Source organism: Panthera tigris, chromosome F2 (genome assembly GCF_018350195.1).
Source record: "Panthera tigris isolate Pti1 chromosome F2, P.tigris_Pti1_mat1.1, whole genome shotgun sequence".
Classification (NCBI taxonomy): Eukaryota; Metazoa; Chordata; class Mammalia; order Carnivora; family Felidae; genus Panthera; species Panthera tigris.
The window spans coordinates 67,318,464-67,343,326 of record NC_056676.1 but is presented as its reverse complement, the minus strand read 5'-3'; the positions used below and the strand labels follow the sequence as shown (position 1 = coordinate 67,343,326).

The 24,863-nt window shown below is 42.3% G+C and overlaps 1 protein-coding gene across 1 annotated transcript in view; it reads left to right on the top strand.

Annotated features, from left to right (window-relative positions):
* WASHC5 (WASH complex subunit 5) overlaps positions 1-24,863 on the top strand; it is a 63,275-nt gene that overhangs the window by 24,906 nt on the left and 13,506 nt on the right. Inside the window, exons 11-25 of the mRNA XM_042972664.1 lie at positions 482-611; positions 3,427-3,539; positions 5,569-5,735; positions 5,813-5,888; positions 7,393-7,503; positions 8,279-8,419; positions 9,437-9,517; positions 13,706-13,807; positions 14,739-14,918; positions 16,408-16,532; positions 18,887-19,049; positions 19,450-19,552; positions 19,639-19,718; positions 23,339-23,442; positions 24,713-24,842. Of these exons, the coding sequence (XP_042828598.1) occupies positions 482-611; positions 3,427-3,539; positions 5,569-5,735; positions 5,813-5,888; positions 7,393-7,503; positions 8,279-8,419; positions 9,437-9,517; positions 13,706-13,807; positions 14,739-14,918; positions 16,408-16,532; positions 18,887-19,049; positions 19,450-19,552; positions 19,639-19,718; positions 23,339-23,442; positions 24,713-24,842 (1,806 nt within the window). The remainder of the gene's footprint in view (positions 1-481; positions 612-3,426; positions 3,540-5,568; positions 5,736-5,812; positions 5,889-7,392; positions 7,504-8,278; positions 8,420-9,436; positions 9,518-13,705; positions 13,808-14,738; positions 14,919-16,407; positions 16,533-18,886; positions 19,050-19,449; positions 19,553-19,638; positions 19,719-23,338; positions 23,443-24,712; positions 24,843-24,863) is intronic.

Here is a 24,863-nt window from a genome sequence, read left to right as displayed (position 1 = left end):
GATCCAAAAGAAAAAATTTTTGTGGGTGATTTAGTTCATTCTCCACTCATCAGACAAAGATCATGCTCAGCCTTCCCTGACCTATTTTAAATAGATGCAACCACAGAAATTATTACTTGCAAAGGACCTTCGAGCAGGGGCCACCAAATTTAATTTCACATTAAAAATGCTGGTTCCTGGGTCTACCCAAGGCCTTTTGAACCAGAATCTTCATGGGGGAGCTTGAGAATCCCAACACTTGAAAGCCATCCAGATGATGAGATGATGCTTATGTGCAGTTGGTCTGAAAACCGATGCAGTGGTCTAGCTTTGCCCCTCAATTTGTACAAAGTAGTGCAGCTTAAGAGATGACGTCAGGGGTAATGTTACTTTTAGATACATATTTTTACAATAAATTGGGTTTCACTCAGGGCTTTCTTTGTAAACTGCCTTATTTGGATTTCCTCTTAAGTAAGTAAATCTCTTCTGTCCCTTTCAACAGATGTTCAAGCAAATGCTTTCAGAAAAGCAAGCCAAATGGGAGCATTACAAGAAGGAGGGCTCAGAGCGGATGACGGAGCTTGCTGATGTCTTTTCGGGAGTGAAACCCCTAACCCGCGTGGAGAAAAATGGTAATTGCTAAAGAGGAAATATCATTGTGTTTGAAATGTACACACGAATTCTTGGAAACACACAAAGTAAAAACTCAACCACGTTGTCATCGTTGTATGCTAGGACATTACTGAGGAATGTCTAAAGCCTAGTCTTAGCTGCCTCTAGCTTTGGGCTCCTTTTGGCAATGTTCATATCTACTCTGGACTTGGGGCTTCTTATTTTTGAAGTATGAGGTTAGGCTACAGGGGTTGTTATACTCTGGTTCATAGTCCGTAGGTCCATAATTCATCCCCCAGCCTCACCATAGTGTGTCAGCTTATGTGCATTTGCAGGGAGGAAGAGAAGGACCTGTAACTGTCCTGATCATCTCAGGATACTTCACTCAAGAATAGTACTAACTACTGGGGCACCTGGGTGCCTCAGTTGGTTAAGCGTCCAACTCTTGATTTTAGCTCAGGTCGTGATCTCACGGTTCGTGAGTTTGAGCCCCTCATTGGGCTCCATGCTGGTGGTGTGAAGCCCGTTTGAGATTCCCTCTTTCCCTCTCTGCCCCTCCCCGGCTCGTGCTTTCTCTCTGTCTCTCTCTCCAAAATAAAATAAATGAACATTAAGAATATTACTAACTACTAACATAGGGGTGCCCGAGTAACTCAGTCAGTTGAGTGTCCGACTCTTGATTTCGGCTCAGGTCATGGTCATGATTCATGAGATCGGAGCCCTGCATCAGGCTGTGCACTGACAGCACGAAGCCTGCCTGAGATTCTCTTTCTCCCTCTCTCTCTTCCCCTCCTGCATGTGCACACATATTCTCTCTCTCTCTCAAAAATAAATAAACATTGAAATAAACGAATAAAATCTTTAATAAAAGAATATTAGTAACCGCTAACATAGATGGTATCCAGGAGTCTTGTCTTCTCATGTTTTCTGGATTTTTTCTCCTTGTGCGCCTGCCATCTAGTGGCAGAAGAGGGGACATGCAGACTTTTCGAAACAACATAGCTCAAGCCTTCACGTTAATCATACTAATCCTGCTGCTTTTAGGAAATTTTATCTGTGGGAAAATCGTGGTATCACTTAAAATTTTTATATAGATAGAAACCCTTCAAAGTGCCCCTGAATGACCATTCTGAATTTTAAGATGAGAAGCTATTTTTTTAATGCTTAATGTTTTAACTATGAAATTCATTTCTGATAAAAGTTAATTACACAGTAGAATTTCTCGAAGGTATAGCTTTTTGTTTGAAAAAATTACTCTTTTAATCAGTATGATCTTGTGATGACTATATTTGGCTTTTGTTGATGTATTTGATGCCAAATGGTTAGCCTAAAATATATTTCCGAATTACTTTATTATTCCTAGTAGGAAAAGTTGGTGTGTTTTTAATAATGTGATATAAATTAGCAACATGTTTTGCAGGTCACTACATTTTGTCCGAAAAACAAGGAACCACCTGTAACAGTCTAACCAGATTAATTTTTGAGAATCAGGCACATTCGTCTCTGTTCTAGTCTCTTTTAGGTTCTTATAAATCCCAACATCAAAAAAAAAAGAAAAAAGAAAAGAAAACCCCACCATCACTTTAAAGGTCATTCAAAACAGCATCTGGTACTTTTTTTTGGCTATATAGCATATTTTAGCTTGGGAAATGCTTCCACAAATATTTCTCATTTGAGCCTTACAGCCTTATGAGCTAGACATCTTTATTCTTGTTCCACATGTAAAGAAATCAAAGCTATAAAATGTAATCACTTGCTGATGGTAACAACGGTTCAGAGCCTGGATTGAACTCGTCACCTCAGACTCTGAATGCTGTGCTTGTTCTGGTACTCTATAACTGTCCCTCAGTCCTACCAAAAAAAAAAAAAAATCTTTAAAATTACCACCAGTGTTCTTCATGCCAATTCGTGAAATAATTTAGATTATAAGTCCGTAAGTGCTTTTATTAAAGTGAAGTCATCCCATTGATAAACAAACAAACAAAAATGTTAGGGAATCCGCTTGATGAGATAAAATGAGGACAGCCTTTGAATCTGGCCAGACAGTTGAGAAAAGCCTGGTGCTGCTGTTTAGTGACTGTGTGACCCTGCCTGGGCTCCTTTACGTCTCTGGGCATCAGCTTCCTTAATCTGAGAAATGCCTTCCAATTCCTGCCCCCGTAGATTGTTGTAAAGATTCAGTGAGAAAAGCTCAGACCTTTGCCGGCCACCTTGAGGGTCCTCAGGGCATATTAATGACCCTTTCTCTGCTGTGTGAACCTGGTCTGTGAGTGCAAATGGCACCCCTCAGCCGTTCAGACGTCCCCTCAACTCACCACACATACTTCACACTCCTGACATGTTGCCCCTTGTTCTCCCAAGGCGTGCCATTGTTATTTTTGTCCTGAAGCTTCTGCCCACATCTGTCCCTTCACCTCATGACAAACTATCCCTCTGCCCCTCTCTACCTTTTTCAGATCTTTTACCCACCCTCGATTCTCCAGGAAACTGTTCCCGGTAACTTCCTGTCACAATCTTTCAGTTCCTTCCCCACTCCTTCCCACTCCAGTGACCGCCTTTGCACACTGGGGTTCACACCACAGACTCAGGCCTTTACACCTTTTCTGCCGGGTGTAAGACTGAGCTACTTAAGTAGAAAGTTTCCTCTCCCCTAGGTCACATACCCAAGGCGTTTTGGTGGTTCCTGTTTGGAGAATCCCAAGGGCAATGTCAGGTACTGAGGGAAAGGTCTGTGAATAAGGGCTAGATTTGTGAAGGATTGTGCAATAAAATTCAAAGCCACGGCTACCACAGTTCTGGGATTTCAGCAGTCTCTCCTTGTTTCTGTGTTAATAGAAAACCTTCAAGCTTGGTTCAGGGAGATCTCGAAACAAATACTGTCTTTAAATTATGATGATTCAACGGCTGCGGGCAGAAAAACTGTGCAACTAATACAAGCTTTGGAGGAGGTAAGAAAACTCTTTGTAAGCGACAGTTCATGGGGCACCTGGCTGGAGGAGCGTGGGACTCCTGATCTCAGAGTCATGAGTTCTCACCCCCCATGGGGGGAAGAGATTACTTACATAACTAAAACTAATAAATAAATAAATACATACATAAATAAATAACAATTCTTGGATCACGAATCATACTTGTGGATCCACCCAGAAGATCTGGTCCTGGAAATACAGCTAAGAGAATATTTCATCAGAGCAAAAAAAAAAAAAAAAAAAAAGCAAAATATGCTCATTGTGGTATTTTATCCAGTGTCGTAAAATTGGGAAAATAATGCAGTGACCAGTGTGAAAAGAATGCTAGCAAAAATGATATCTCAACTTGCAGAAACATAATTATATTTAATAATTATGAAGACAACATGGAAACATTGGGAGATTGTGGAAAGGCAGTAAAAGCAAAATCTGTATTTTTTTTTGTGTTTTGTTTTGTTGTTAATATAATTTACTGTCAAACTGTCTAACATATGATGCGTAAAGTGTGCTCTTGGTTTTTGGGGTAGATTCCCATGGCTCATCGCTTACGTACAACACCCAGTGCTCATCCCAACAAGTAGGCACCATTTTTAGATTGGGAGAGAGTTTGGGGAGAGAAAAACTACAAAGGAATGCGCAACAATGACCACAGTTGTATAATGATCATATGCTTATATGTGATGTTTTCTCTTCTGGAAAAAAAATAGTTTGTTTTTTATCTACTCAGATATTATCTACTCAGATTCAAAAAAGAAGGATTATACTTCCCAACTCTTAAAATTTTAATTGTATGCTTAAGTAGGTTTAAACTAGCTTTAAACTAGGTTTTTAAACTAGGTTTAAAATGGAAAATAAACGCATGAGAACAATAACCATAAACTATTTAAAACATTGTCCATACTTATCTGGAACCCTGTCCAGATGGGATAATTTTATATCTTTAGAAATATAATTAATACTTTCTTTGGCATCCTTTCTTTTATTTTTAAGTAATATCTACACCCAAACATGGGACTAGAACCCACAACCCCAAGATCAAGAGTCTAATGCTCTCTGGCCCGAACCAGCCAGGTAGCCCTGGCATACTTTCTTATAGGCTTTTATTACTTTTGAGAGGTTTTATGATCCCTATGAATGGCAATACAAAACAGTACTCCACTATGAACTTGTCGGTTTCCTTAGACATTCCAAACAGTGGCCCACTGGTGCGATTCCTATTTTGGTTGCTTTCTGGACCTTCTAGTCTACATTACAACTACAAACAACTTTGTGAACCTCAGATGCTTTTTATCATTTGTGCCATTCATTTTGACCATGGCCCAGGCACCTTGAATTACATACATTAAAATTTCAGGATGAGGTGCCTGGGTGGTTCGGTCAGTTAAGCGTCCAACTTTGGCTCAGGTCACGATCTCATAGTCTGTGAGTTCGAGCCCCGCATTGGGCTCTGTGCTGACAGGTCGGAGCCTGGAGCCTGCTTCGGATTCTGTGTCTCCCTCTCTCTCTGTGCCTCCCCTGCTCATGCTCTGTCTCTCTCTCTCTCTCAAAAATAAATTTAAAAAATGTTAAAGAAAGAAAACAGAAAAAACACTTCAGGACACAGGGGAGTCATTCTTTTGTTTTAAGGAGTACAGCAAAAGAACTTAATGTACACGTGCCAACACCCTGGTATAATGTGACTTACTCTGTGTTTTAGCAATCCTGCAAATCTTCAAAATTAAGAGGATTTTCTAATATGCCTTTGTCAGTACTCACACGGAAGATAGAAGCACCCACTCATTATGTCATCTATGTACAGAAAAAAAAAGAGCAGAACACTTTCTAATCCTAGAAACCTGTGCATTACGTTATGACTTGGCTTATACATTTCTAGGGTTATCGTTTGAAATAGAAATTTTGCCAGGAAATTCTTAGTACATAACGTGCCTGTTTGAAATGTTTTCAGGGAAAAATGAACACCACAGAAGCCATTCGGACTTTTTTAATTAAATGTATTTATGTAACACAGGTTCAAGAATTTCACCAGTTGGAATCAAATCTGCAAGTATGTCAGTTTCTTGCTGACACTCGCAAGTTTCTTCACCAAATGATCCGAACCATTAACATTAAAGAGGAGGTCCTGATCACAATGCAGATTGTTGGGGACCTTTCTTTTGCTTGGCAATTAATTGACAGGTAATGTGGCCAGCCTACCATTTCCCCTGGATGAAGGCCACTGCGGATGTCTCCTTACCATTTCTCTCTCTTCACAGTTTCACATCTATCATGCAAGAAAGCATAAGGGTAAGCCCGTCCATGGTCACTAAACTCAGAGCTACATTCTTGAAGGTAAGCAAAGAACAGTTAGGTCATGTTCTTAGTCACTAGGGAAGAATTGGTCTCCGTTACTACCTCATGCCTAAATTCAGCCCGAGATTTGATTCTTTTAGAAAGTTAGGTAATTTGGGACACCTGGGTGGCTCAGTCGGTTGGGCATCCGACTTTGGCTCAGGTCATGATCTCGTGGTTCGTGGGTTCGAGCCCCGCATCGGGCTCTGTGCTGACAACTCAGAGCCTGGAGCCTGCTTCGGATTCTATGTCTCCCTCTCTGTCTCTCTGTCCCTCCCCCACTCGTGCTCTGCCTCTGTCTCTCAAAAATAAGTAAACATTAAAAAAAGGTAATTTAAGTATTTTTATAAGCTGAAAATTGTTAGCAGTTTTTCCATGAGAGCAAAGTTTGAAAAGATGCTACGCATATTGGAAGTTTCAATTAATACAAGTTGGGTGTCTTACAGAAGGTAGTGTTTACATTAAAAAATACGTTTTTTCAAGTTTTACCAGTATACTAAAAATGTGGGTCCTTTTTTCCCTAGATGTGAAGTAAGTCCTTTTACTTACTCATTTAAAAAAAACTCTTGTTGAGCCTCTGCTACAAGTTGGGATCCCCTCCAAAGGTTAGGGAACAGTGGTGGACAACACAAGGGTAGCTGTGCTCCCAAGATAATTCCAGATCGAGAGAAATGAACAAAAATTTACTCAGCGTCTTCTGACAGAGTTGCCTCATGTATCAGTTCTGAGATGCACTTTCTTTCGTATTTAAACATCTCTCTAATTGGGGATGGGTTTTATGACTGACGGCACATCGTAGTTCACCGTCAGCGTGTTCGCTTCTTTCCGAGTGGTACAGAAAATAATGGTACTTCTTCCATGCTGTGACCTCTCAGTTTGGAATGAGTACAGTCAGCCATCAGTCACAGTGTCTGATTTCCGTGGAAGAGTAGCTGCCTTCTGGAACACAGTGGCTCTCAAACTTGAGGGGCATCAGAATCACCTGGGGGCGGGGGGGGGCACCTGAGGGGCTCAGTCAGTTAAGTGTCTGACTTCCGCTCAGGTCATGATCTCGCTGTTCAGGACTTCGAGCCCCGCGTTGGGCTCTGTGCCGACATCTCAGAGCCTGGATCCTGCTTCAGATTCTGTGTCTCCCTCTCTCTCTGCCCCTTCCCTGCTTGTGCTTGCGCTCCCTCTCTCTCTCTCTCTCTCTCTCTCTCTCTCTCTCAAAAGTAAATAAGCATAAAAAAAAAAAAAAATTGGCATCTGTAACAAGTCCTGGCCGATGCTGATGCTGATGCTGCTGGTCCGGGGACCACAATTTGAGAACCACTACCAAAGCAGATGACTGTCGTTTTTTTAGAAAGTGTATCATCGTCAGAAACTATTAATGACTTTGATGAGTCAGTGGTTGTTGCATTACCTTGGGTAAAGCCCCAGAGCCTTGTTGTATGTTACTATTTCTGGAAAGAGATTTCTAGGACTTCTGGAAATGGAGAAACACATGTACCTACTTTTCTTGCAGCTTGCCTCTGCCCTCGATCTTCCCCTTCTTCGTATTAATCAAGCAAATAGTCCTGACCTTCTCAGTGTGTCCCAATATTACTCTGGTGAATTGGTGTCCTATGTGAGAAAGGTAAGAAATGCATCAAGGTGACATTTATTTTATGGGCAAACTGACTGCTCTTCTAAATACAAAGAGGATGCTTGGGGCCCCATGAAAAGTATACCCGTGTTCCTTTCCCTTATTCTTAACTTGATTCCAGAAACTTGCAATACCTGAAAATAAACTTACTCTTACTGGTACTGTGGATATGCAGATGTGTTTTTACTTTCAGAGAACTTTTGCACCTGTTTTTAAGTGCTGGTGGTATTAACTCCCATTCTGCGCTTAACAGAAACTGAGGAATAGAGATCATATTGGCTTCTTTAAAGTCACAGAGCTAGTTGATAAAAGAACCAGATCTAGATCCAGCACATCCTACTCAGAGCTGTAAGTTTTCCCGGGAACTTTGGTCCTCGTTTCAGTAACTTACGGTGCAGCGTGGAGCCAGACAGACCTGGCTGCAAAATTTCGCTGTGTCACCTGCTGACTGCGCCACGGCCACGTTACTTAACATCTCCGAACCTCAGTCTTTTACAAGTGTATAACGTGGAAAAGATACATCTTTTTGCTGCACGTGTATGGGGATTAGCTGTGTATCTTGTGAGCAATTAACGTTTGAAAGAATGTAGCCGTGGGCCTGAGAGCAGATATTAAAGTACCTCCTTAAGTCCCTTCCCGTCCCTTTCTGTAGACAAATGCCTGTGTGTACAAGGTGGTGCTGTCTTAACTGCCATCCTGGCATTTATCAGCTAAGAAAAATAAAAGACATGTGCAACTGTTTTCCTTCTTTTCTCTTTCACTAAAGGTTTTGCAGATCATTCCAGAAAGCATGTTTACTTCTCTTCTAAAGATCATAAAGCTTCAGACCCACGATATCATTGAAGTGCCAACCCGCCTGGACAAAGACAAACTGAGGGACTATGCTCAGCTTGGCCCACGATACGAGGTGGCGTGTCCCTTTAACTTCTGCCTTTTGATGATTTAAAACCCAAACCACGATGTGTCACGGGTCTGTGTCGCCTGCCATATTCCTAGGAGCACCAGACCAATTATGATTTGTCTTTTCCTACTCTCCTGTGATAGCTTCATTTGTTACCGCGTCCTGGGTTATTTCAGGCCTTGCCTGCCTGAGTGTTCTCAGAGGACGGGGAGCTCAGCTGGCCTCTTTTCTCCGTGAACAGCCCTGATGAACCAGCCCTTCTTCTCTTTGGGTTAGATTGCCTAGACCTTTTGCATTCGGGTTCCTGCTTTGTACATCAGATCAATGGCTCAAAGTAATCTGGATTCCCTTAAACCATTTCCTACAGCCAGACTGTGAAGCCACTCAATAAGTAAGCAGCCTCAGAGGTGGTTCCTCCCAAATACCTCTGCTTTTCTTTCTCCTGAACTTAAAATTAAAGATGTGAAAAAAGTGAAATCAAGTGGAAATTGACATTATGAAGTCCACTGTCATCACCTTTCATCCCAGCATCAATTTCTGCCACCTCTGACACAGCTCCAAAAATTGTATCAGGAATTTCAATCTTCAAGCTTGAAATTTACATATTTATTCTAACTCAAAAACACAGCACCTGTCTACCATATCAGTGCCTCCCGGTGTGGCTTGAAAAAACTCGTAGAAAGTGGTAAAGATTAACTTTTTAGACTCTTGGTGAGCCTTTTCTACTTGGAAAGGACCATCCATCTCATTGAATCCTGCCTGCCTTTTATGTATGAGAAACTGAGGCCCAAAGAAGGGGAGATGATTGGTCAGCGTTTAAGAACTGTTTCATGTCTGCTGACCCTGCCCAGCATGTCCAATGGCAGTGCCTTGCTTACACCACAGCACCTCATTTCTGACCGGGGCCCATCACTCCCGCTGTCTTTGTTCATTTCAGGCTGTCAGCCAGTTATTTTCACTTCCCTTAGAAAGGATGGGTCTTTTATCTGAAGTACTTCATTAACTTTTTTTTCTTTGTTAAAGGTTGCCAAGCTTACTCACGCTATTTCCATTTTTACTGAAGGCATCTTAATGATGAAGACAACTTTGGTTGGCATCATCAAGGTAACGGCTTTGATACTCATCCACGTGGCCTTGTAGTAATAAGACTCTTAGTTTGGATCACCAGGGTGTTTCTCCCATGGGGAACAGGGAAGGCGATTGTCATCCCGGGTCCCTTACTATTTCACATGCAGCTCTCCATCTTCATTTTACTCGTTTGTTGATGGAGGAAGGGAGAGCATTATAATCCTGATTTTTCATCATGCCCAAGAGTTACTTAAATCTAAGAAAAATCCATTTTATTGAATTTTTTTATTAAAAACAATTTTTATCATTTATTTTGAGACCGAGAGAGTGGGGAAGGGGGAGAGAGAGGGTGAGAGAGAGAATCCCAAACAGGCTCCACACTGTCAGTGCAGAGCCCCATTCGGGGCTTGAACTCACAAACCATGAGATCATAACCTGAGCCAAAGTTGGATGCTTAACCCGCTGAACCACCCAGGCGCCACTTATTGAATTTTTGTAATAATGAAACAAAATAGTTCGTTTCCCTTTGGCCAAACAGCTGGCTCACTCTCTCCCACCCTTCTTTCCTTTTAGTATTTTTATATTGCATCTCAGGTGCAGAGAGCTGAGCTGATCCTAACCCATCATCATTGTCTGGCCATTGTCCTCACTGATGCGTGCACGTTCCTCTCTTCATCCTTTCTTTCTCATCTGGACACCCATTCCCATTTCCATCCCCAAAAGCACCCGTTCTATATGTTTGATTTCTGCCCCTAAAGAGGCAAGTGATCCCGTATTTTAAACATGAGGTGTTACTTTATGTGTGCATGTGTTTGATTTGTCTACATCGTATTGTACTCTAAGGCTCATTCTTTTTTCCAACTCTTCTCGCTAGTTACTGCTTTTGAAATTTGTTTGTATTGCTGTGGGTTGGGCAGTTGGTTACTTCTTACTGCTGTGTAGAATTGTACATTTTACTTAACCATTCCCCAAGACCCAGACACCTATGTTGTTGTCATTTTCACTCCAACGCTCCCCATTATCATGAGCATCTCTGAACATGTCCCTGCTGTAGGGCCTGTGTCTGAAGTCTGCCTCCCCAGGTCTGGGTCACTAGGTCTTAGGGTGTATTTATACTTAATTTCTCTCAGTACTGCCAGATTGCCTTCTGAAATGACTGTTTCTCTGGTGTCTGTCCACATTTTTGACAATATGTGTTACTATCTATGTTTTAGTTTTTGCTCCCCAAAGAGTATAAAGTGTTATCTCCATACTATTTTAATTTGTAATTCTATGATGACTAGAGATGTGCCCATTCACAGAGTTCATGGTGCTTGTATTTCTTTTTCATTTATCAGACATCAGTGGAATCTATATATTTCTGATTTTTTTTTTAAATGTGTATCTATTGAATTGCCAGATTAACACTTATGTTAATAAAATCCAAGAAAACCTAAATCGAAATGAAACTTTAGTGTCTGGTTTCTGGATGTGTGCTGAAATACCATTGTACTCCTAGAATATTCACAGAATCCACTGAACATCCTTTAGACCTGATGCCAGTTTAGTTCAGTTGATATGCAAAGAGTATACATGGAGGTAGTCACTTCTTACTAATCCATAAAGTGGTGATAAATCCTGGGACCAGATTAAGCATCTTACATGCAAAATGACCAGTACAGAAAGGATATAATAAAACCTCATAATTAACAATAATTATCAAAAGAAAGCCTGCTTATGAAAAAGGCAGATCTTTTGCTACAGTCTTTCAGATGAGAGCCAGGAAGAATATCATCTTGACCATATTCAACCCAGTAGACTTTCTCTGCCAGTCTAACAGTTCGGCTTTCGGTAATAGATCCGGTGGCCCTCACAAGTCTTCAGCCCGCTAATGTTAAGCATCTATTTCAGACATTTATAAAAAGTGTAAGTGTCCTTTAACCCATATGATGTAAAACAAGTGAGATATACACAGAGATGTATGTATAGATGTTCATTGTCGGAGGTAGCCATACAAAAAATAGAAATAATCTAAGCATTTATCAGTGAGAGAATGGCTGAATATATCATGGTGTGTTCCTACTGGAGATTGTTTGGCTGCCGTTCAAAAAGCTTTTACCACTCGGAGCGCCTGGGTGGTTAGCCTCTGACTTCGGCTCAGGCCATGATCTCACAGTTCGTGGGTTTGAGCCCCGCATCAAACTCTGTGCTGACAGCTCAGAGCCTGGAGCCTGCTTCGGATTCTGGGTCTCCCTCTCTCTGTGCCCCTCCCCCACTCGCACTCTGTCTCTGTCTCTCAAAAAGAAATAAAAGTTAAAAAAAGCTTTTACCACCAAAAGATTTCTAAAATTTAAAGTGGAAAAAGCAAATTGCAGAACAGTGTGTGTGTGTGTGTGTGTGTGTGTGTGTGTATACATACGTATTATGGTCCCATTTAGACTTTTTAAATTAACTATGTATGGAGGACAATATTTATGTGTAGAAATTAATAGAGAAAGGTCTGGAGGATCCATGTGAAAAGGGTTAACTGTTATTAACTTCAGAGGAGGGGATAGAAATGTGAGGGAAGGGGCTGTGTGCAAGGGGCATTCTCTAAGCTGCAAGCACTCTATAGATTGGTGCAAGGTTTAGAAAAATTGGAAGGACCATTTAAGACCTTTGTTTTCTTGAAAACAGTTAACTCTTTTTCACTAAATCTGTTTTTTTTTTTTAATAAAGAATTTTTTTTTTTAACATTTATTTATTTTGAGAGAGAGAGCATGCACATGTGTGTGCATGTATGCGAGTGGCGGGAGGGGCAGAGACACAGAGAGAGAGAGAGAGAGAGAGAGAGAGAGAGAGAGAGAGAGAGAGAGAGAGAATGAATATGTCAAGCAGGCTTGGCGCCATCAATGCAGAGCTGATCTCAGAGCCTGAACTCACGAACCATGAGATTGTGACCTGAGCTGAAATCAACACTTGGATGCTCAACCGACTGAGCCACCCAGGTGCCCCTCACTAAATCTGTTCTTTATAAGGAGTATTTCTTTGAAAATGTCATGTTACTTCTTTGATTTCTTTTTCCTCGTTGATTATATCTAGTTATAATTTACCTTTGTATTGTGAAACAGGGCACAAATACTGAAAGCTGTAGATCCATTCACATAGTTTAATGGGTTATTACAACCACCACCCAAGTCAAGAAATATAATTTCCCAGCTCCTACCCCAGGATCCTCCTCATGTGCCCTGACCTAGTCCTAGTCTCTCCATTTAGAGTTTTATTATCTAAAGTCAATCTGTTGACAATACATTTAAAAAAAAAATACATTCTATCTTTTAAGTCTTCAGGTTTCTCCTCCATTCTTTTCCTTTCTCACAGTTTATCTGGTCAGGAACCCACAGCCTCTGACTTGTTGTTTGTCCGAAGTCTGGCTTTTGCTGATTGTATAGTCATGGTGTGGCTCAGCATGTTTCCCTGGCTCTTGTATTTTGTGTAACTTTCATTGCAATTGCCATTCTTAAAATTTAAATATAATCAAACCCAGATAGAACCCATCCGTTTGTCTTTATGACTTTTAAAAGTAATGGTAACCTTGCAAATTGAAAATATAAGAAACAAGTTGCAGGGAATTTCAAGGGATTATGTTAAACCTATTTGATGTTTTCTGGATTTGACAGGAGACTGTCTTTTAGGGAATAATGGATGCTTTCTCATTACAGAAAAAAGAACCAGCAAAATCAGCTTATAGAGGTAGATAGCAGATTTGCCTTCCTGTTTTATCTCCCTAATTACAAACAGCATTCCAAGAATGCTGGAAGAAAAGAGAATTGTTAAGTCTGTCCAAGCCCAAGTTTGAGCTTGCTCATGCGCATGTAGATGGCATCTGGAAGAAAGGCAAGGCCAGGCCGTTCATTCCCCTCTGCTCCTGGTGAGAAGAAAAGGCACTTTTTACTTTTAATGAAATGATTAAAATGAGAGAGGCACTTTAAAATTCTTCATACCCACCATCTTTGGGATGTCATGTTGTGAAATTACCATCATGAATTTTACGGAGGCCAGCCGAGTCCTAAGGAGGTGACAGGTTCAACAATTCTGTCCAAGCTGCGCAAGATCAAAGAGACAGGAAAGGAGAAAAGTCCCAATCGCTGGGAAATGGGGTGGGAAAGTGCTTCCCTGCAGATTGCAGAAACTGTCTTTCCTTTGGGTTTCGTCATGGCTGAACTTTTCCTCACGGCCATTTTTTGCTTTTTGCTTTGCACGTAGGTGGATCCAAAACAGTTGCTGGAAGATGGAATAAGAAAGGAGCTAGTTAAACGTGTTGCTTTTGCTCTTCATAAGGGACTGATCTTCAACCCCCGAGCCAAGGTACCAGATGACCAAGTGGGTCTGTCCTTTCTCTCTGCCCAGCTTGCAGAACTGTCGTGAACAACACCTTTCCTCCTAACACATACCTGATATATGATGGTCAGCGCAATACACTGATGTGTTTTTTGATCCTATGTTTTAATCCTTTCTTATGATAATAAAATCCTTACCAAAACCAGTCCTTTCCTTGTTGATCCCCCAATTTAAGAATTGAACGGATGTCTGTGATTCAGGGTCACTTCTTAAAAGAATTTCTTAACCCTAAAGCAGGTCGGGACTATAAAGCCTGTAATTTTTTTTTTTAATTCTTTGAATGTTTATTATTTGAGAGAGAGACAGAGACAGAGAGCAAGCAGGGGAGGGGCAGAGAGAGAGGGAGACACAGAATCTGAAGCAGGCTCCAGGCCCTGAGCTGTCAGCACAGAGCCTGATGCGGGGCTCGAACCCACAGACCACGAGATCATGACCTGAGCTGAAGTCAGCACCCAACCGACTGAGCCACTAAGGTGCCCCTGGCCTGTAATTTTTTATTTGCCTTGACCTAACAGATCATTTTTCTCAGGAGGAAAACAAAAATGGGCCTAGAACTTGTATCTAGGGTTCTTTTCACTCCAGTAAATTCAATTTAAAATATTTTAAGTATTTGAAGGTTGGATGTATTCATCAAATGACATGAGAGAAATCATCAACGTTCATTTTCCATATTCTTTTGTGTGAGACTCCCCTCCCAAATGAATGAAACCTCTTCTTTGCTGAATGTCTGACATAAGTTGCCACTCATGCTGGATGAGGTAGGAAATGGGTATTTCCCCAAAGCTCTCTTAAACTCTCACTGTGTTTTAGAGAGGGGTCTTATTTAAAGTCTAATGTAGATATTAGTGGTTGACAGTCTACTCCAGCGTAATAGATTTGTGTTTCCTCTTTTGCACAGCCAAGTGAGTTGATGCCCAAGCTGAAAGAGTTGGGGGCTACCATGGATGGATTCCATCGCTCTTTTGAGTACATACAGGACTATGTCAACATTTATGGTCTGAAGATTTGGCAGGAAGAAGTTTCTCGTATTATAAATTATAATGTGGAACAAGAGTGTAATAACTTCTTAAGAACAAAGGTATCTAATTAAATTTTAAAATTCTGGACCATATTTGTTATTCAGACATTTAAAATACATGCCCTGAGCCTCAGAAATAGCAATAAGAAAATTTATTTAAATAGTTACTAAAAATCGGTTAGCATTAGATAGTCACAGATCCCTTCAGAGTACATTCAGGAGCCGTGAGCGTTCCAGAAAAGTTTATAGGACACCTGACCTCCAAGAGTTTACCGTCCTAAGGAGGAGGGAGATGTAATTAAATGGCCACAGAATGAAGCTGTTGTAAATGTCATAACTCCCGTGATCAAGAGTTCAGAAGGCTTGATCAAGGAGTTCAGTTGGCCTGATCGGAGTATGCACATAACAGCAGAATTGCTGGGTCATGTGGTAGTTCTATGTTTAACTTACGGATGAACCACCAGACCATTTTCCACAGTACCTGCAGCATTTTTCATTCTTTCCAGCAGCATCTGAGGGTTCTCATTTCTCCATATCCTTGCCAACGCTTCTTGTTTTGCTCTTTTAAAAAAATTCTAGACGCCCCCGTAGGGGTGAAAGGGTATCTCATTGTGGTTTTGATTTGCATTTCCCTGGTGGCTAATGATGTTGGGCATCTTTTCGTGTGCTCATTCACCATTTGGATGTCTTCTTTGGGGAAATGTCTACTTAAGTCCTTTGCCTATTTTTTAATTGGGTTGTTTGAACACCAGATTCTTAAGTGTCATGGCTGAGAAGTTTGATTTTTAGTCAGTAGTTGACGAGGAGTAAGTTTGTGATTAGGGAACTGACGTGATTCAGGTGACATTTTTGAAGGATTAAGCATCTTCCAGCCTTGTGATATTTTGGAATCTTATTATCATGTCAATGCATGTTAACCTAGAAGACAAAAAGCCAGAAATTCCCATCTCTCTTTTAACTTCTCCTCAGTCACTTCACTTTTCACAAATATTTCTTCTTTTATAAATGTTACATGTAGCATTTCTCGGGGGCTATTACCCAGTTTTAAGTTTTTTCTTCCAAACCAAGGAGCATTTATTGTCACTGTTTATGCAACATCATATTTGTAAAACTAGGTAGAAAAAGAATAACTGGTTATCTTATCAAAGACGTACGGTTGACCCTGGAGTAGCACGGATTTAAGCTGCATGGGTTCATTTTGAGCTGCAGGGGTCCATTTATACACTGGTTTTTCCCAATAGATACAGTACAGTACTGTAAAATGTATTTTCTCTTCCTTATGATTTTCTTAACATTTTTCTCTAGCTTATGTTGTACAAATACAATGTATAATCCATTTAACATACAAAATATATGGTAATGGACTATGTTATTGATAAGGCTTTTCTGGTCAACTGTAGGCTATTAGTAGTTAAGTGTTAGGTGACTCAAAAGTTGTATGTGGATTTTCAACCGTGTGTGGGTCAGCGCCCTAGCCCCTGTGTTGTTCAAGGGCCCACTGTACTAAGTGTTCATGGTTTTGTTTTGTTTTGTTTTGTTTTGTTTCTAGATTCAGGACTGGCAGAGTATGTACCAGTCTACTCATATCCCAATACCAAAGTTTACCCCTGTGGACGAGTCTGTAACATTTATTGGTCGACTCTGCAGAGAAATCTTGAGGATCACAGACCCAAAGTAGGTGTATCTAAATTCCACTGGGCCTTGAACACTGTGGACAATAGAAGTCTCTGAACATCTTCCTCAAATCACACCCTTGTTCCTACCACACTTGGATCCACTCTAGTGGGTTTATTAGAGTCACTTTTTTTGAGGCTGGGTATTTTCTGCAGTGGGACTAAGGAGACCCCAGTCCAAGGAAATGGAGATCAAAATAACTTTCAGGTCTGTTCAGCCACCTTTTAGTTTTATGTTCTTCTCACTTTCCAACTAACATTCTACTCACTTGGGCCTGCAGACTCCCTAGTACGTTAAAACTTTTTTTATTACGGATTTGCTCATCTGTACCTGTAACTGTGGCACACTCCTCCATTCCAGCCACCAGGTCTTACATTTATCAGACCCTGACCTTTGGAGATTACCCCCCCACCCACGCACTTGTGTAACATTTACCTTGTACACACTTTTCAGCACATTGTACGCATCCCTGATACTCATTACAGCCATCTCTGACATAGGCATTGTTATTCTTCCCATGTTAAAGGGAAGTAACTGAGGCTTAGTAAAGCTAAGTCACTTGCCCAAGATCTGGGTCTAAATGGTGGATCCAGAATACACACCAGCCCTCTGACTCCAGGGCCCAGCTCTTAAGTGCCGTGCTGTTAAGGGCAGGCTGCGTAGCTTTGCATACAGTGGGTCACAGTTTATATACACAGTCACATGAGTGAACATCTCCTGTGGTCAAAACCACCCTTAAGAATAGTTTAGGTGGGCACCACGGGAGACCCTCGCACACTCCTTCCCTCATTACGTCTCATTTTCCTTCTCCTTCTCAGTTGAGCTTCTGATGAGGTAGTCGGTACGAAGCCCAGCTGAAGGAAGGGCAGGCTCGCGTTTTCTGTGTCCTGTCTACCCCTGTGCACATGCTCACTGAGTAGAATGGTTGGTGGGATTACCCAGGAAAAGAGGACTTCTCTTCTTTCTCTGTCCAGCTGTGCGTGCATAGTTGAATTTGTGTAAGCTAAATGGCCTTATGACATGTCTCCTTTGTACAGCCTTCAAATTCTGGCTTATTTTATCTCTTCAAAAGTTATGCAACTTGGTACACTGCATGTAAACTTCTTCCAAAAGTTACAGCGTAAATGAACTTTGTCTGTGACTCATGGGCCAAAAGGAGTAAATGATCCAAAACATTTTGTAACACCTGCTTTCTGGGTACCCATGGGTGGGTCACCGAAGCCCTTCTAGAAGACTATCCACCTAATGCCATGTTAAGACTTGTAGGAAGGATTAAGCATGCTTGGGATTTCCATGTCATGTTATTGGCTTACTCATCGACATGGGGAGCCTCTCGAGTGACACATTCAGAGTGCCAGCCCTGGGTGATCGAATCAGGACTCTTCGAAGCCTTAAAGTAGGATGCAGTTCTGGAAATCTTGTTCTTCCCATTTACTTCCAGATGTAAGCTTCCTTCGCTCCCGTGCCTCATTTCTTAAAGATATGTCCTTAAAGATGTGTCTTAGAACTGGGGGCGTGTCGTCTGTGGAGTTCACTGGAATTTCAGAGGCTGGGCTTCCACCCCAGACCTGCTGAGTCAAACCCCAGGAATGGGATCTGGGCACATGTTTTTAAGTGATTTAAGGTCTCCGTGCCGGCACTGGAGAACAGGAAGATGGTGGTTAAGGATATGGTGTGAGAATCAGGCCTCGCTCTGTTGTGTCATCTGTAAAACAAGGGTCACACAGCTTATGTATTGCAGAGCCATGACGACAATGACCCCGAAGAGCACAGAACCTGACACCGAAGAAGTGCTCAGTAAATACCATTGGTTGTTAGCATTGCCGTCCGCGCACTCCTGAGTCTGAAAGGAATCATTGGTTGGTGACCAGAACTGGGAGGAGAGACGAAACGTCTTTGTTGCCATAGCCACAGATGTTTGATAGGGCAGCAGGATTCAAAGTTCTTTTCTTATCAAAGTGGAAATGGCACGAGCCTCTTACATCCCGATCTTTGGGAATTTAAGGAAAGACGCCGTGGAGCGAAAACTGGGCGCTAATGCGTTCCAGCCTGACAGCCAAATCCGACCTTGGCCTCTCCGCTCAGCTCCAAACAACAGTCCAACTCAGTGGAAATGAATTAGTCCAAGCGGTGACCTGGCATAGGGCAGGAAACGGTGATTTCACTGAATTTTGCCTTCCTGGCCCATTGGGCATTCACCGTGAGATACACTGGGTGCCTGGACGCAGACGTTATTAAACGAATCACGTCATGTCATCCCTTATATCTGGTGCCCAAATCCTGTTACGTCCCCCATCTCCTCAGGATGACCTCTGAGCTGCTTTTGGGTTTTGAGTTTTTTGTCTTTCCTTTAGAATGACATGTCACATTGACCAGCTGAACACTTGGTATGATATGAAGACTCACCAAGAAGTGACCAGCAGCCGGCTCTTCTCAGAAATCCAGACCACCTTGGGGACTTTCGGTCTGAACGGGTTAGACAGGCTTCTGTGCTTTATGATTGTCAAAGAGCTACAGGTGAGCCTTTCGGCCTTCATGCATGGTTCCTGCTACCCTGGGAGAGATTTAACTTTTCTTTCATGCTTTCCTATCCTGACACGAGGCACACACATACATGCTTCTTGTCAGGTAGATAAGAATTGAGAATACACTAGAATTTCCTTGGCCAACACGGTAATTTTTTGGGTGGACCGGTTTTGGGAGTTTCATGTGAGGAAGTTGAGACTCTCTTTGAAACCAACAACTCCTCCGAGCAAGGGGTATTTCTAACAGGACCTAGAAGTTGCCGTTTCCCTGTCATCCTTTATAACATTTTATGACTTAGCCCAGGCTGTGTTCCATACACATTTGAGTTCATTGGAGTGTTGTTCATTTTGTTCATTATGTTTGGTTCTTCTGTTGTGTCTTCGTGTTTTAGAATTTCCTCAGTATGTTTCAGAAAATTATCCTGAGAGACAGAACTGTGCAGGATACCTTGAAAACCCTTATGAATGCTGTCAGCCCCCTAAAAAGCATAGTGGGTAAGTGTTCTGAAACCAGTCTGAGATGGAGGTAACACTAGCTTTTCCAGATTTACTAAATAGAAAATTTTATTTTCACCTTTCAGCAAATTCGAATAAAATTTATCTTTCCGCCATTGCCAAAACACAGAAGATTTGGACAGCTTATCTCGAGGCTATAATGAAGGTATGTTATGGGAGAGAGGGTGATCATCAGTACTGTATTTTTTCAACTATTATCTTCTTGTAACTTTGTCACCCAAAGAAAGCTACTCTTCCTTCTTGCGTCATCAAAGCAAAAATACAACACTTCAGTTTATCATTATTTCTAAGTTCATTTGTCCTTTATCTTCCTTTCTGGGCTGTTCTCGAGTATGTTTTCATTTATGTGGCCCATCGTTTTGCTTAACCTGAAGAAAGCAGTTTCTTTTTGGAACGACCTAGAGCAAGAAGTGCTTTCACACTAGGAGATGGAAACCTTCCTCCCTCAGGGGTGCTCCGTCCTGAGGTGTGACAGGTTTATTTACTGAGCGGCTCTGTCAGTGTCCAGCCCTGGTCCTCTCCAAGTAGGTGCTAGAACAGGACATTTGCCTCTCTCCCCTCTTGTGTCCGCACAGATGTTACAAAGCCAAGTTCTCTAGGACACAAGTTATCCTTACACCCTGCAGAGAACACCGGGTCTTTGGAAACGAGTAAGAAAGTGAGGTGAAGAGATTAACATGGCGGATGGAAATCCAAGTCGCTTTAGGAGTCGCTCATCTGTGCTCCTGCCTTCACGCTGTGGCATTGGCTTTGCGTGTTCCGCGTGTCTTTCTCTCATCACATGATGACCCAAGACCTTCAGCAACGCTTTGTCGAACACTCATGTGCAAATCATTGTCACGTGCTACGAGACAGAGTTGAAGGAAACACTAGCTGCCCCCCTCAGAAAGCCTACGTACTGTCTCGTGGGAAAGAGGAGGTTTCCTGGTGGAAAACTAATCCATGGTTACAGACATCACCTACCACAGGAAAAGCGTAGGCTGCTGTGGGAATTTGCGGAAGTTCCATTCTCTTGTTCCCAATTCTGTTAGTTGTTCGTTGAGACAGTACTCGTGGTGCCTCAGCCAAATTCACAATATATTTCCCATAATTGCAGTGAAAAAAAATTTGTTTTAATTTGGAAACTTAGATTAGGTAACACACAGAGCCTCTGGCTCTGCTGGATGTCCTCTTGTTCCATGTCTGGACGTCCCTTAGCCACGTGATTTCCAGGTATCGAGAGCTTCTCAGGCTAAGTTTCTAACTGCTGGAAAGCTTTCAGGAGGAATGGAGAATTACCTGAGGTCAGACAGGCCTGAGTCTCACCTCTGTGGGAGGCTGAGGGAGGTTGCAGGGATGCGTCAGAGAGGTTCCCTAGTGGCTCTTACAGACCTCTGTGAGTCGTAATTGCTGGTACTTCAGTCATCACCCAAGTATTTCGGCAAGTCAGTGCTCTTTACATAAAGCCCTCAAAGGACCAATTTGTCCTTTTGTCTTTTGCTGATCTGGAACAGTGATGGAGATATTCTGCACTGTTTGCTGGTAGCCATTGGCCCCATGTAGGTACTGAGCGCTTAAGACATGGCTTGTGGGAGTGAGGAACTGAATTTTAAATTTTATTCATTTAAATCTGTTTGAATAGCCGTATGCGGTTGTGGCTGCCCTATCCGTGCAACTCTAGAGAAACGGAGAAAGATGACAACCCAAAGATCTCTCTAGATAGGTAGATAGCATCACCTCCCAGGCTCCTTAGTCTCTCCAGAATCTTCTTAAAGGCTTGTAGTAGGTGAGCACCGAAGAGAAAATGTTGGTCACTGAGATTCAATATTTAAATAAGAGCAAGTTAGGTTAAACTGCCTTTACTTCTGTTTCCATTTCTAGATTGGTATTTTCAAGGGAATCCTGGACATAGAGTAGAATTAAGAGGGAATTACGTGGCAGAGCAGGGGTGGGGGGGCACCTGGGTGGCTCAGTCGGTTAAACATCCAACTTCGGCTCAGGTCATGATTTCATGGTTCGTGAGTTCGAGCCTCATTTCAGACTTTGTGCTGACAGCTCAGAGCCTGGAGCCTGCTTTAGATTCTGTGTTCCCATCTCTCTCTGCACCGCCCCTGTTCACATTCTCTCGTTCTCTCTGTCAACAATAAACATTAAAAAGAAGGAATTACATGGGGCAGATCAAAGTTGAAAGGACATTTTTGAGTGGCCTGATGGGAACCCACTGTCTTCTTGGCCTTGCCCTATTCTAATTTTTAAATAATAGTATTTTTCTATTTCTAAAGGTTTCTTATAAAAACATTTTTTGGATTTTATTTTTTTCATGTAAGTAGAATAATAATCTAGTAAGAATAGTGGCCAAAAGTAATACATCTGAGGCCATTTAACGCTTTTAACTGTTACGAGCTCCATTTATCTAAATATCTTTTCTTTGCTCTTCGGGAAGGCCCCTCTTTTTTTCTTAACCTTTCTCTGCTGCCAACCACTCAGAGGAAATGTGTCTATTCCTCCCTCACCGTTGCTAACATTATAAAACACCTTCCCCCTATTCCTCCTCCTCCTCTCTCTCTCTCTCTCTCTTGCTAATCTTTTGGGGATAGCTTCCCTAGAACAGACAAGAAGGAATTTACTGGCACAGAAAGTTATAGTCTGCTTTTGACTTCCTGATGCCAACAACTGGGACTTTGTTGGAATGATGTGAACTCCGCCCCAGACCTGACCAGAGGTACTTTCCCGTCACCTGGCAGGGGTCCTAGACGTCTCCGCGTATCGCTTATGCTCATCACTACTCGGAAATTACATGCTTGATCCACCACGCTAACATAATTCTGTGTCACAGATCTCTTCTTTGAATAGTTTGAGAATTACACTTGGTTACAACTGGCTGCCATTGTTATCCTTCATGTTTTATTTTGCACATTTGAAAGAATTATTCTGGGGCGCCTGGGTGGCTCAGTCACCTCAGCGTCTGACTTCGGGTCAGGTCATGATCTTAAAGGTTTGTGGGTTTGAGCCCCACGTTGGGCTCTGTGCTGACAGCTTGGAGCGTGGAGCCTGCTTCGGATTCTGTGTCTCCCTCTCTCTGCCATGCCCTGCTCATGCTCTGTCTCTGTCTCTTAAAAAATAAATAATAAACATTAAAAAGAAAAAAAAAGAATTATTCTTGGACTGTGTCAGTAGGCTTCCCCAGATTCCCAGAGAGGTCCAGGATACCAAAAAAAAAAAAAAATGGTTAGGAACCCATGGATGAGGGCTTATCATTGTTAGAAGGGCCTTTTTGGAAAATTTATGTAAGTTATTTTATAACCCAGAAGATTATGTGAACTGTAATCCTAGGTGACCCAGATAGGTTTATATTCACCAAATTTTAGGATAACGGAGTACAGTGGCATCCTTAGGACTCCAGAAAGTTCAGTTTAGGACAAATAAAGGAAGGAGGGCTTCTCATTCGCAGCTACTAAGCTTGGAGAACTTATTGCAAAAGGTCGTAAATAGAGCTTCAATACAGACACCTTTTTGATACGTGAACAACGGAACGTTAATGGGTCACTTTGTAAAATATCGGACTTTGGGGATATTTGAGGTTGGCGTATAGGCGTCTGTCCACACATCCCTTGCAGGGTTCCTTATGCTCCGTCAAGGATGACGCTGGTCTTCACGGGGGAGCCAGTCCAGTCCTGTGGAATGTTGTCATCCTTCCAGTCAAAATTTGTCGTCTTTGTGTTGCCTCCTTGCCGTCCCTTTGCAGCGTGGCGTGTTCCACCTGTTCTTCCTCTTCCTCGTTCACAGGTGGGGCAGATGCAGATTCTGAGACAGCAGATTGCCAACGAGTTAAATTATTCTTGTCGGTTTGACTCCAAACATCTGGCAGCTGCTCTGGAGAATCTCAATAAGTAAGTGCCGGCGTTGGAAACAGCCATCCGTGGGCCCGGATTGTTCGTTATCGGTTAGCGCCCCAGTTTCTTCAGTATGTACTCTTTTACGTTCTTTTGGGGTAAGGAGGCTGTCTGCACCTATGGCCTTCCTTCCCAGGGAAGACAGAATCGAACCCGTCTTTGTAAGCCTCCTCCCTCAGTCTTGTCTCTTGGTCTCAGTCTCTTTCTCTCTCTCTCTCTCTCTCTCTCTCTCTTACTCGCTATTGATGGATTTCATTTATTCAGCCAACGTTTACTGATCACTTAGTACACATCAGACCTTGTGCTAAATACTTGCACAGTTTGAGAAAGCAGTTATTACCAAATGCACAGCTGGATCTCCACAGGACTAGGTCACTGATCATCCGGAGGGCAGTTAGAAGTGTGTTAGTTACCAGCAGTGGCCGTGGGCACACATCCCGGAGTGCGGTCACATCCTCCACCTCACCAGCAACCTGCTCTCATTTCCAGCCTCTACTTAAAAATAAACATCTGGGGGAGCCTGGATGGCTCAGTTGAGTCGGTTGAGCATCTGACTCGATTTCGGCTCAGGTCGTGATCCCAGAGTCGTGGGATAGAGCCCTATGTCAGTCTCTGCACTAAGCGTGGAGCCTGCTTGGGATTCTATCTTGGGCTCCCTCTGCCCCTCTCCCCCACTCATGCGTGTGTGCTCTCCATAAAATTAAAACAAACTTTTTTTTTAATAATAAATAAGTAACTCAGTGCTTTTGACAAAGCAGGTATTGAAAACAGTTCAGTCAGTTCAGAAAAATTGGAACAGTGAGGGTCACCTGGGAGGCTCAGTCAGTTGAGTGGGCCAACTTCGGCTTAGGTCGTGATCTCACAGTTTGTGGGTTCGAGCCCCACATCGTGCTTGCCGCCATCAGCCTGTCAGCACGGAGCCTGCTTCAGATCTTCTGCCCTCCTCTCTCTCTGCCCCTCCCCTGCTCACGCTCTGTCAAACATTAAATGATAAGAAACAAAATTCTTTCTAATCAAAAAAGTTGGAACAGTAAAAGCATTTGATTTGGGTTAACTCCAAAAGATAAAACAATACTAGGTCAAATTTTCCACTTATAACCAGTCACAGGTACAGAAATTGAGAACTAGAAGGATCAAGCCTTCGTTTTACAGATCAGAAAACTGAGGCCCCGAAAGATGACGTCATAGCCCGTACTGACTGCTACATGAATTGCGTTCATCGCTAACATTTATCCTTGCTTCGTGTTGTTTTGTGTCTCTCCTCTAGGGCTCTCCTAGCAGATATCGAAGCCCACTATCAAGACCCTTCACTTCCTTACCCCAAAGAAGACAACACACTCTTGTATGAGATCACAGCCTACCTGGAGGCAGCCGGCATCCACAACCCACTGAATAAGGTCAACGATTAAAATAAGGAA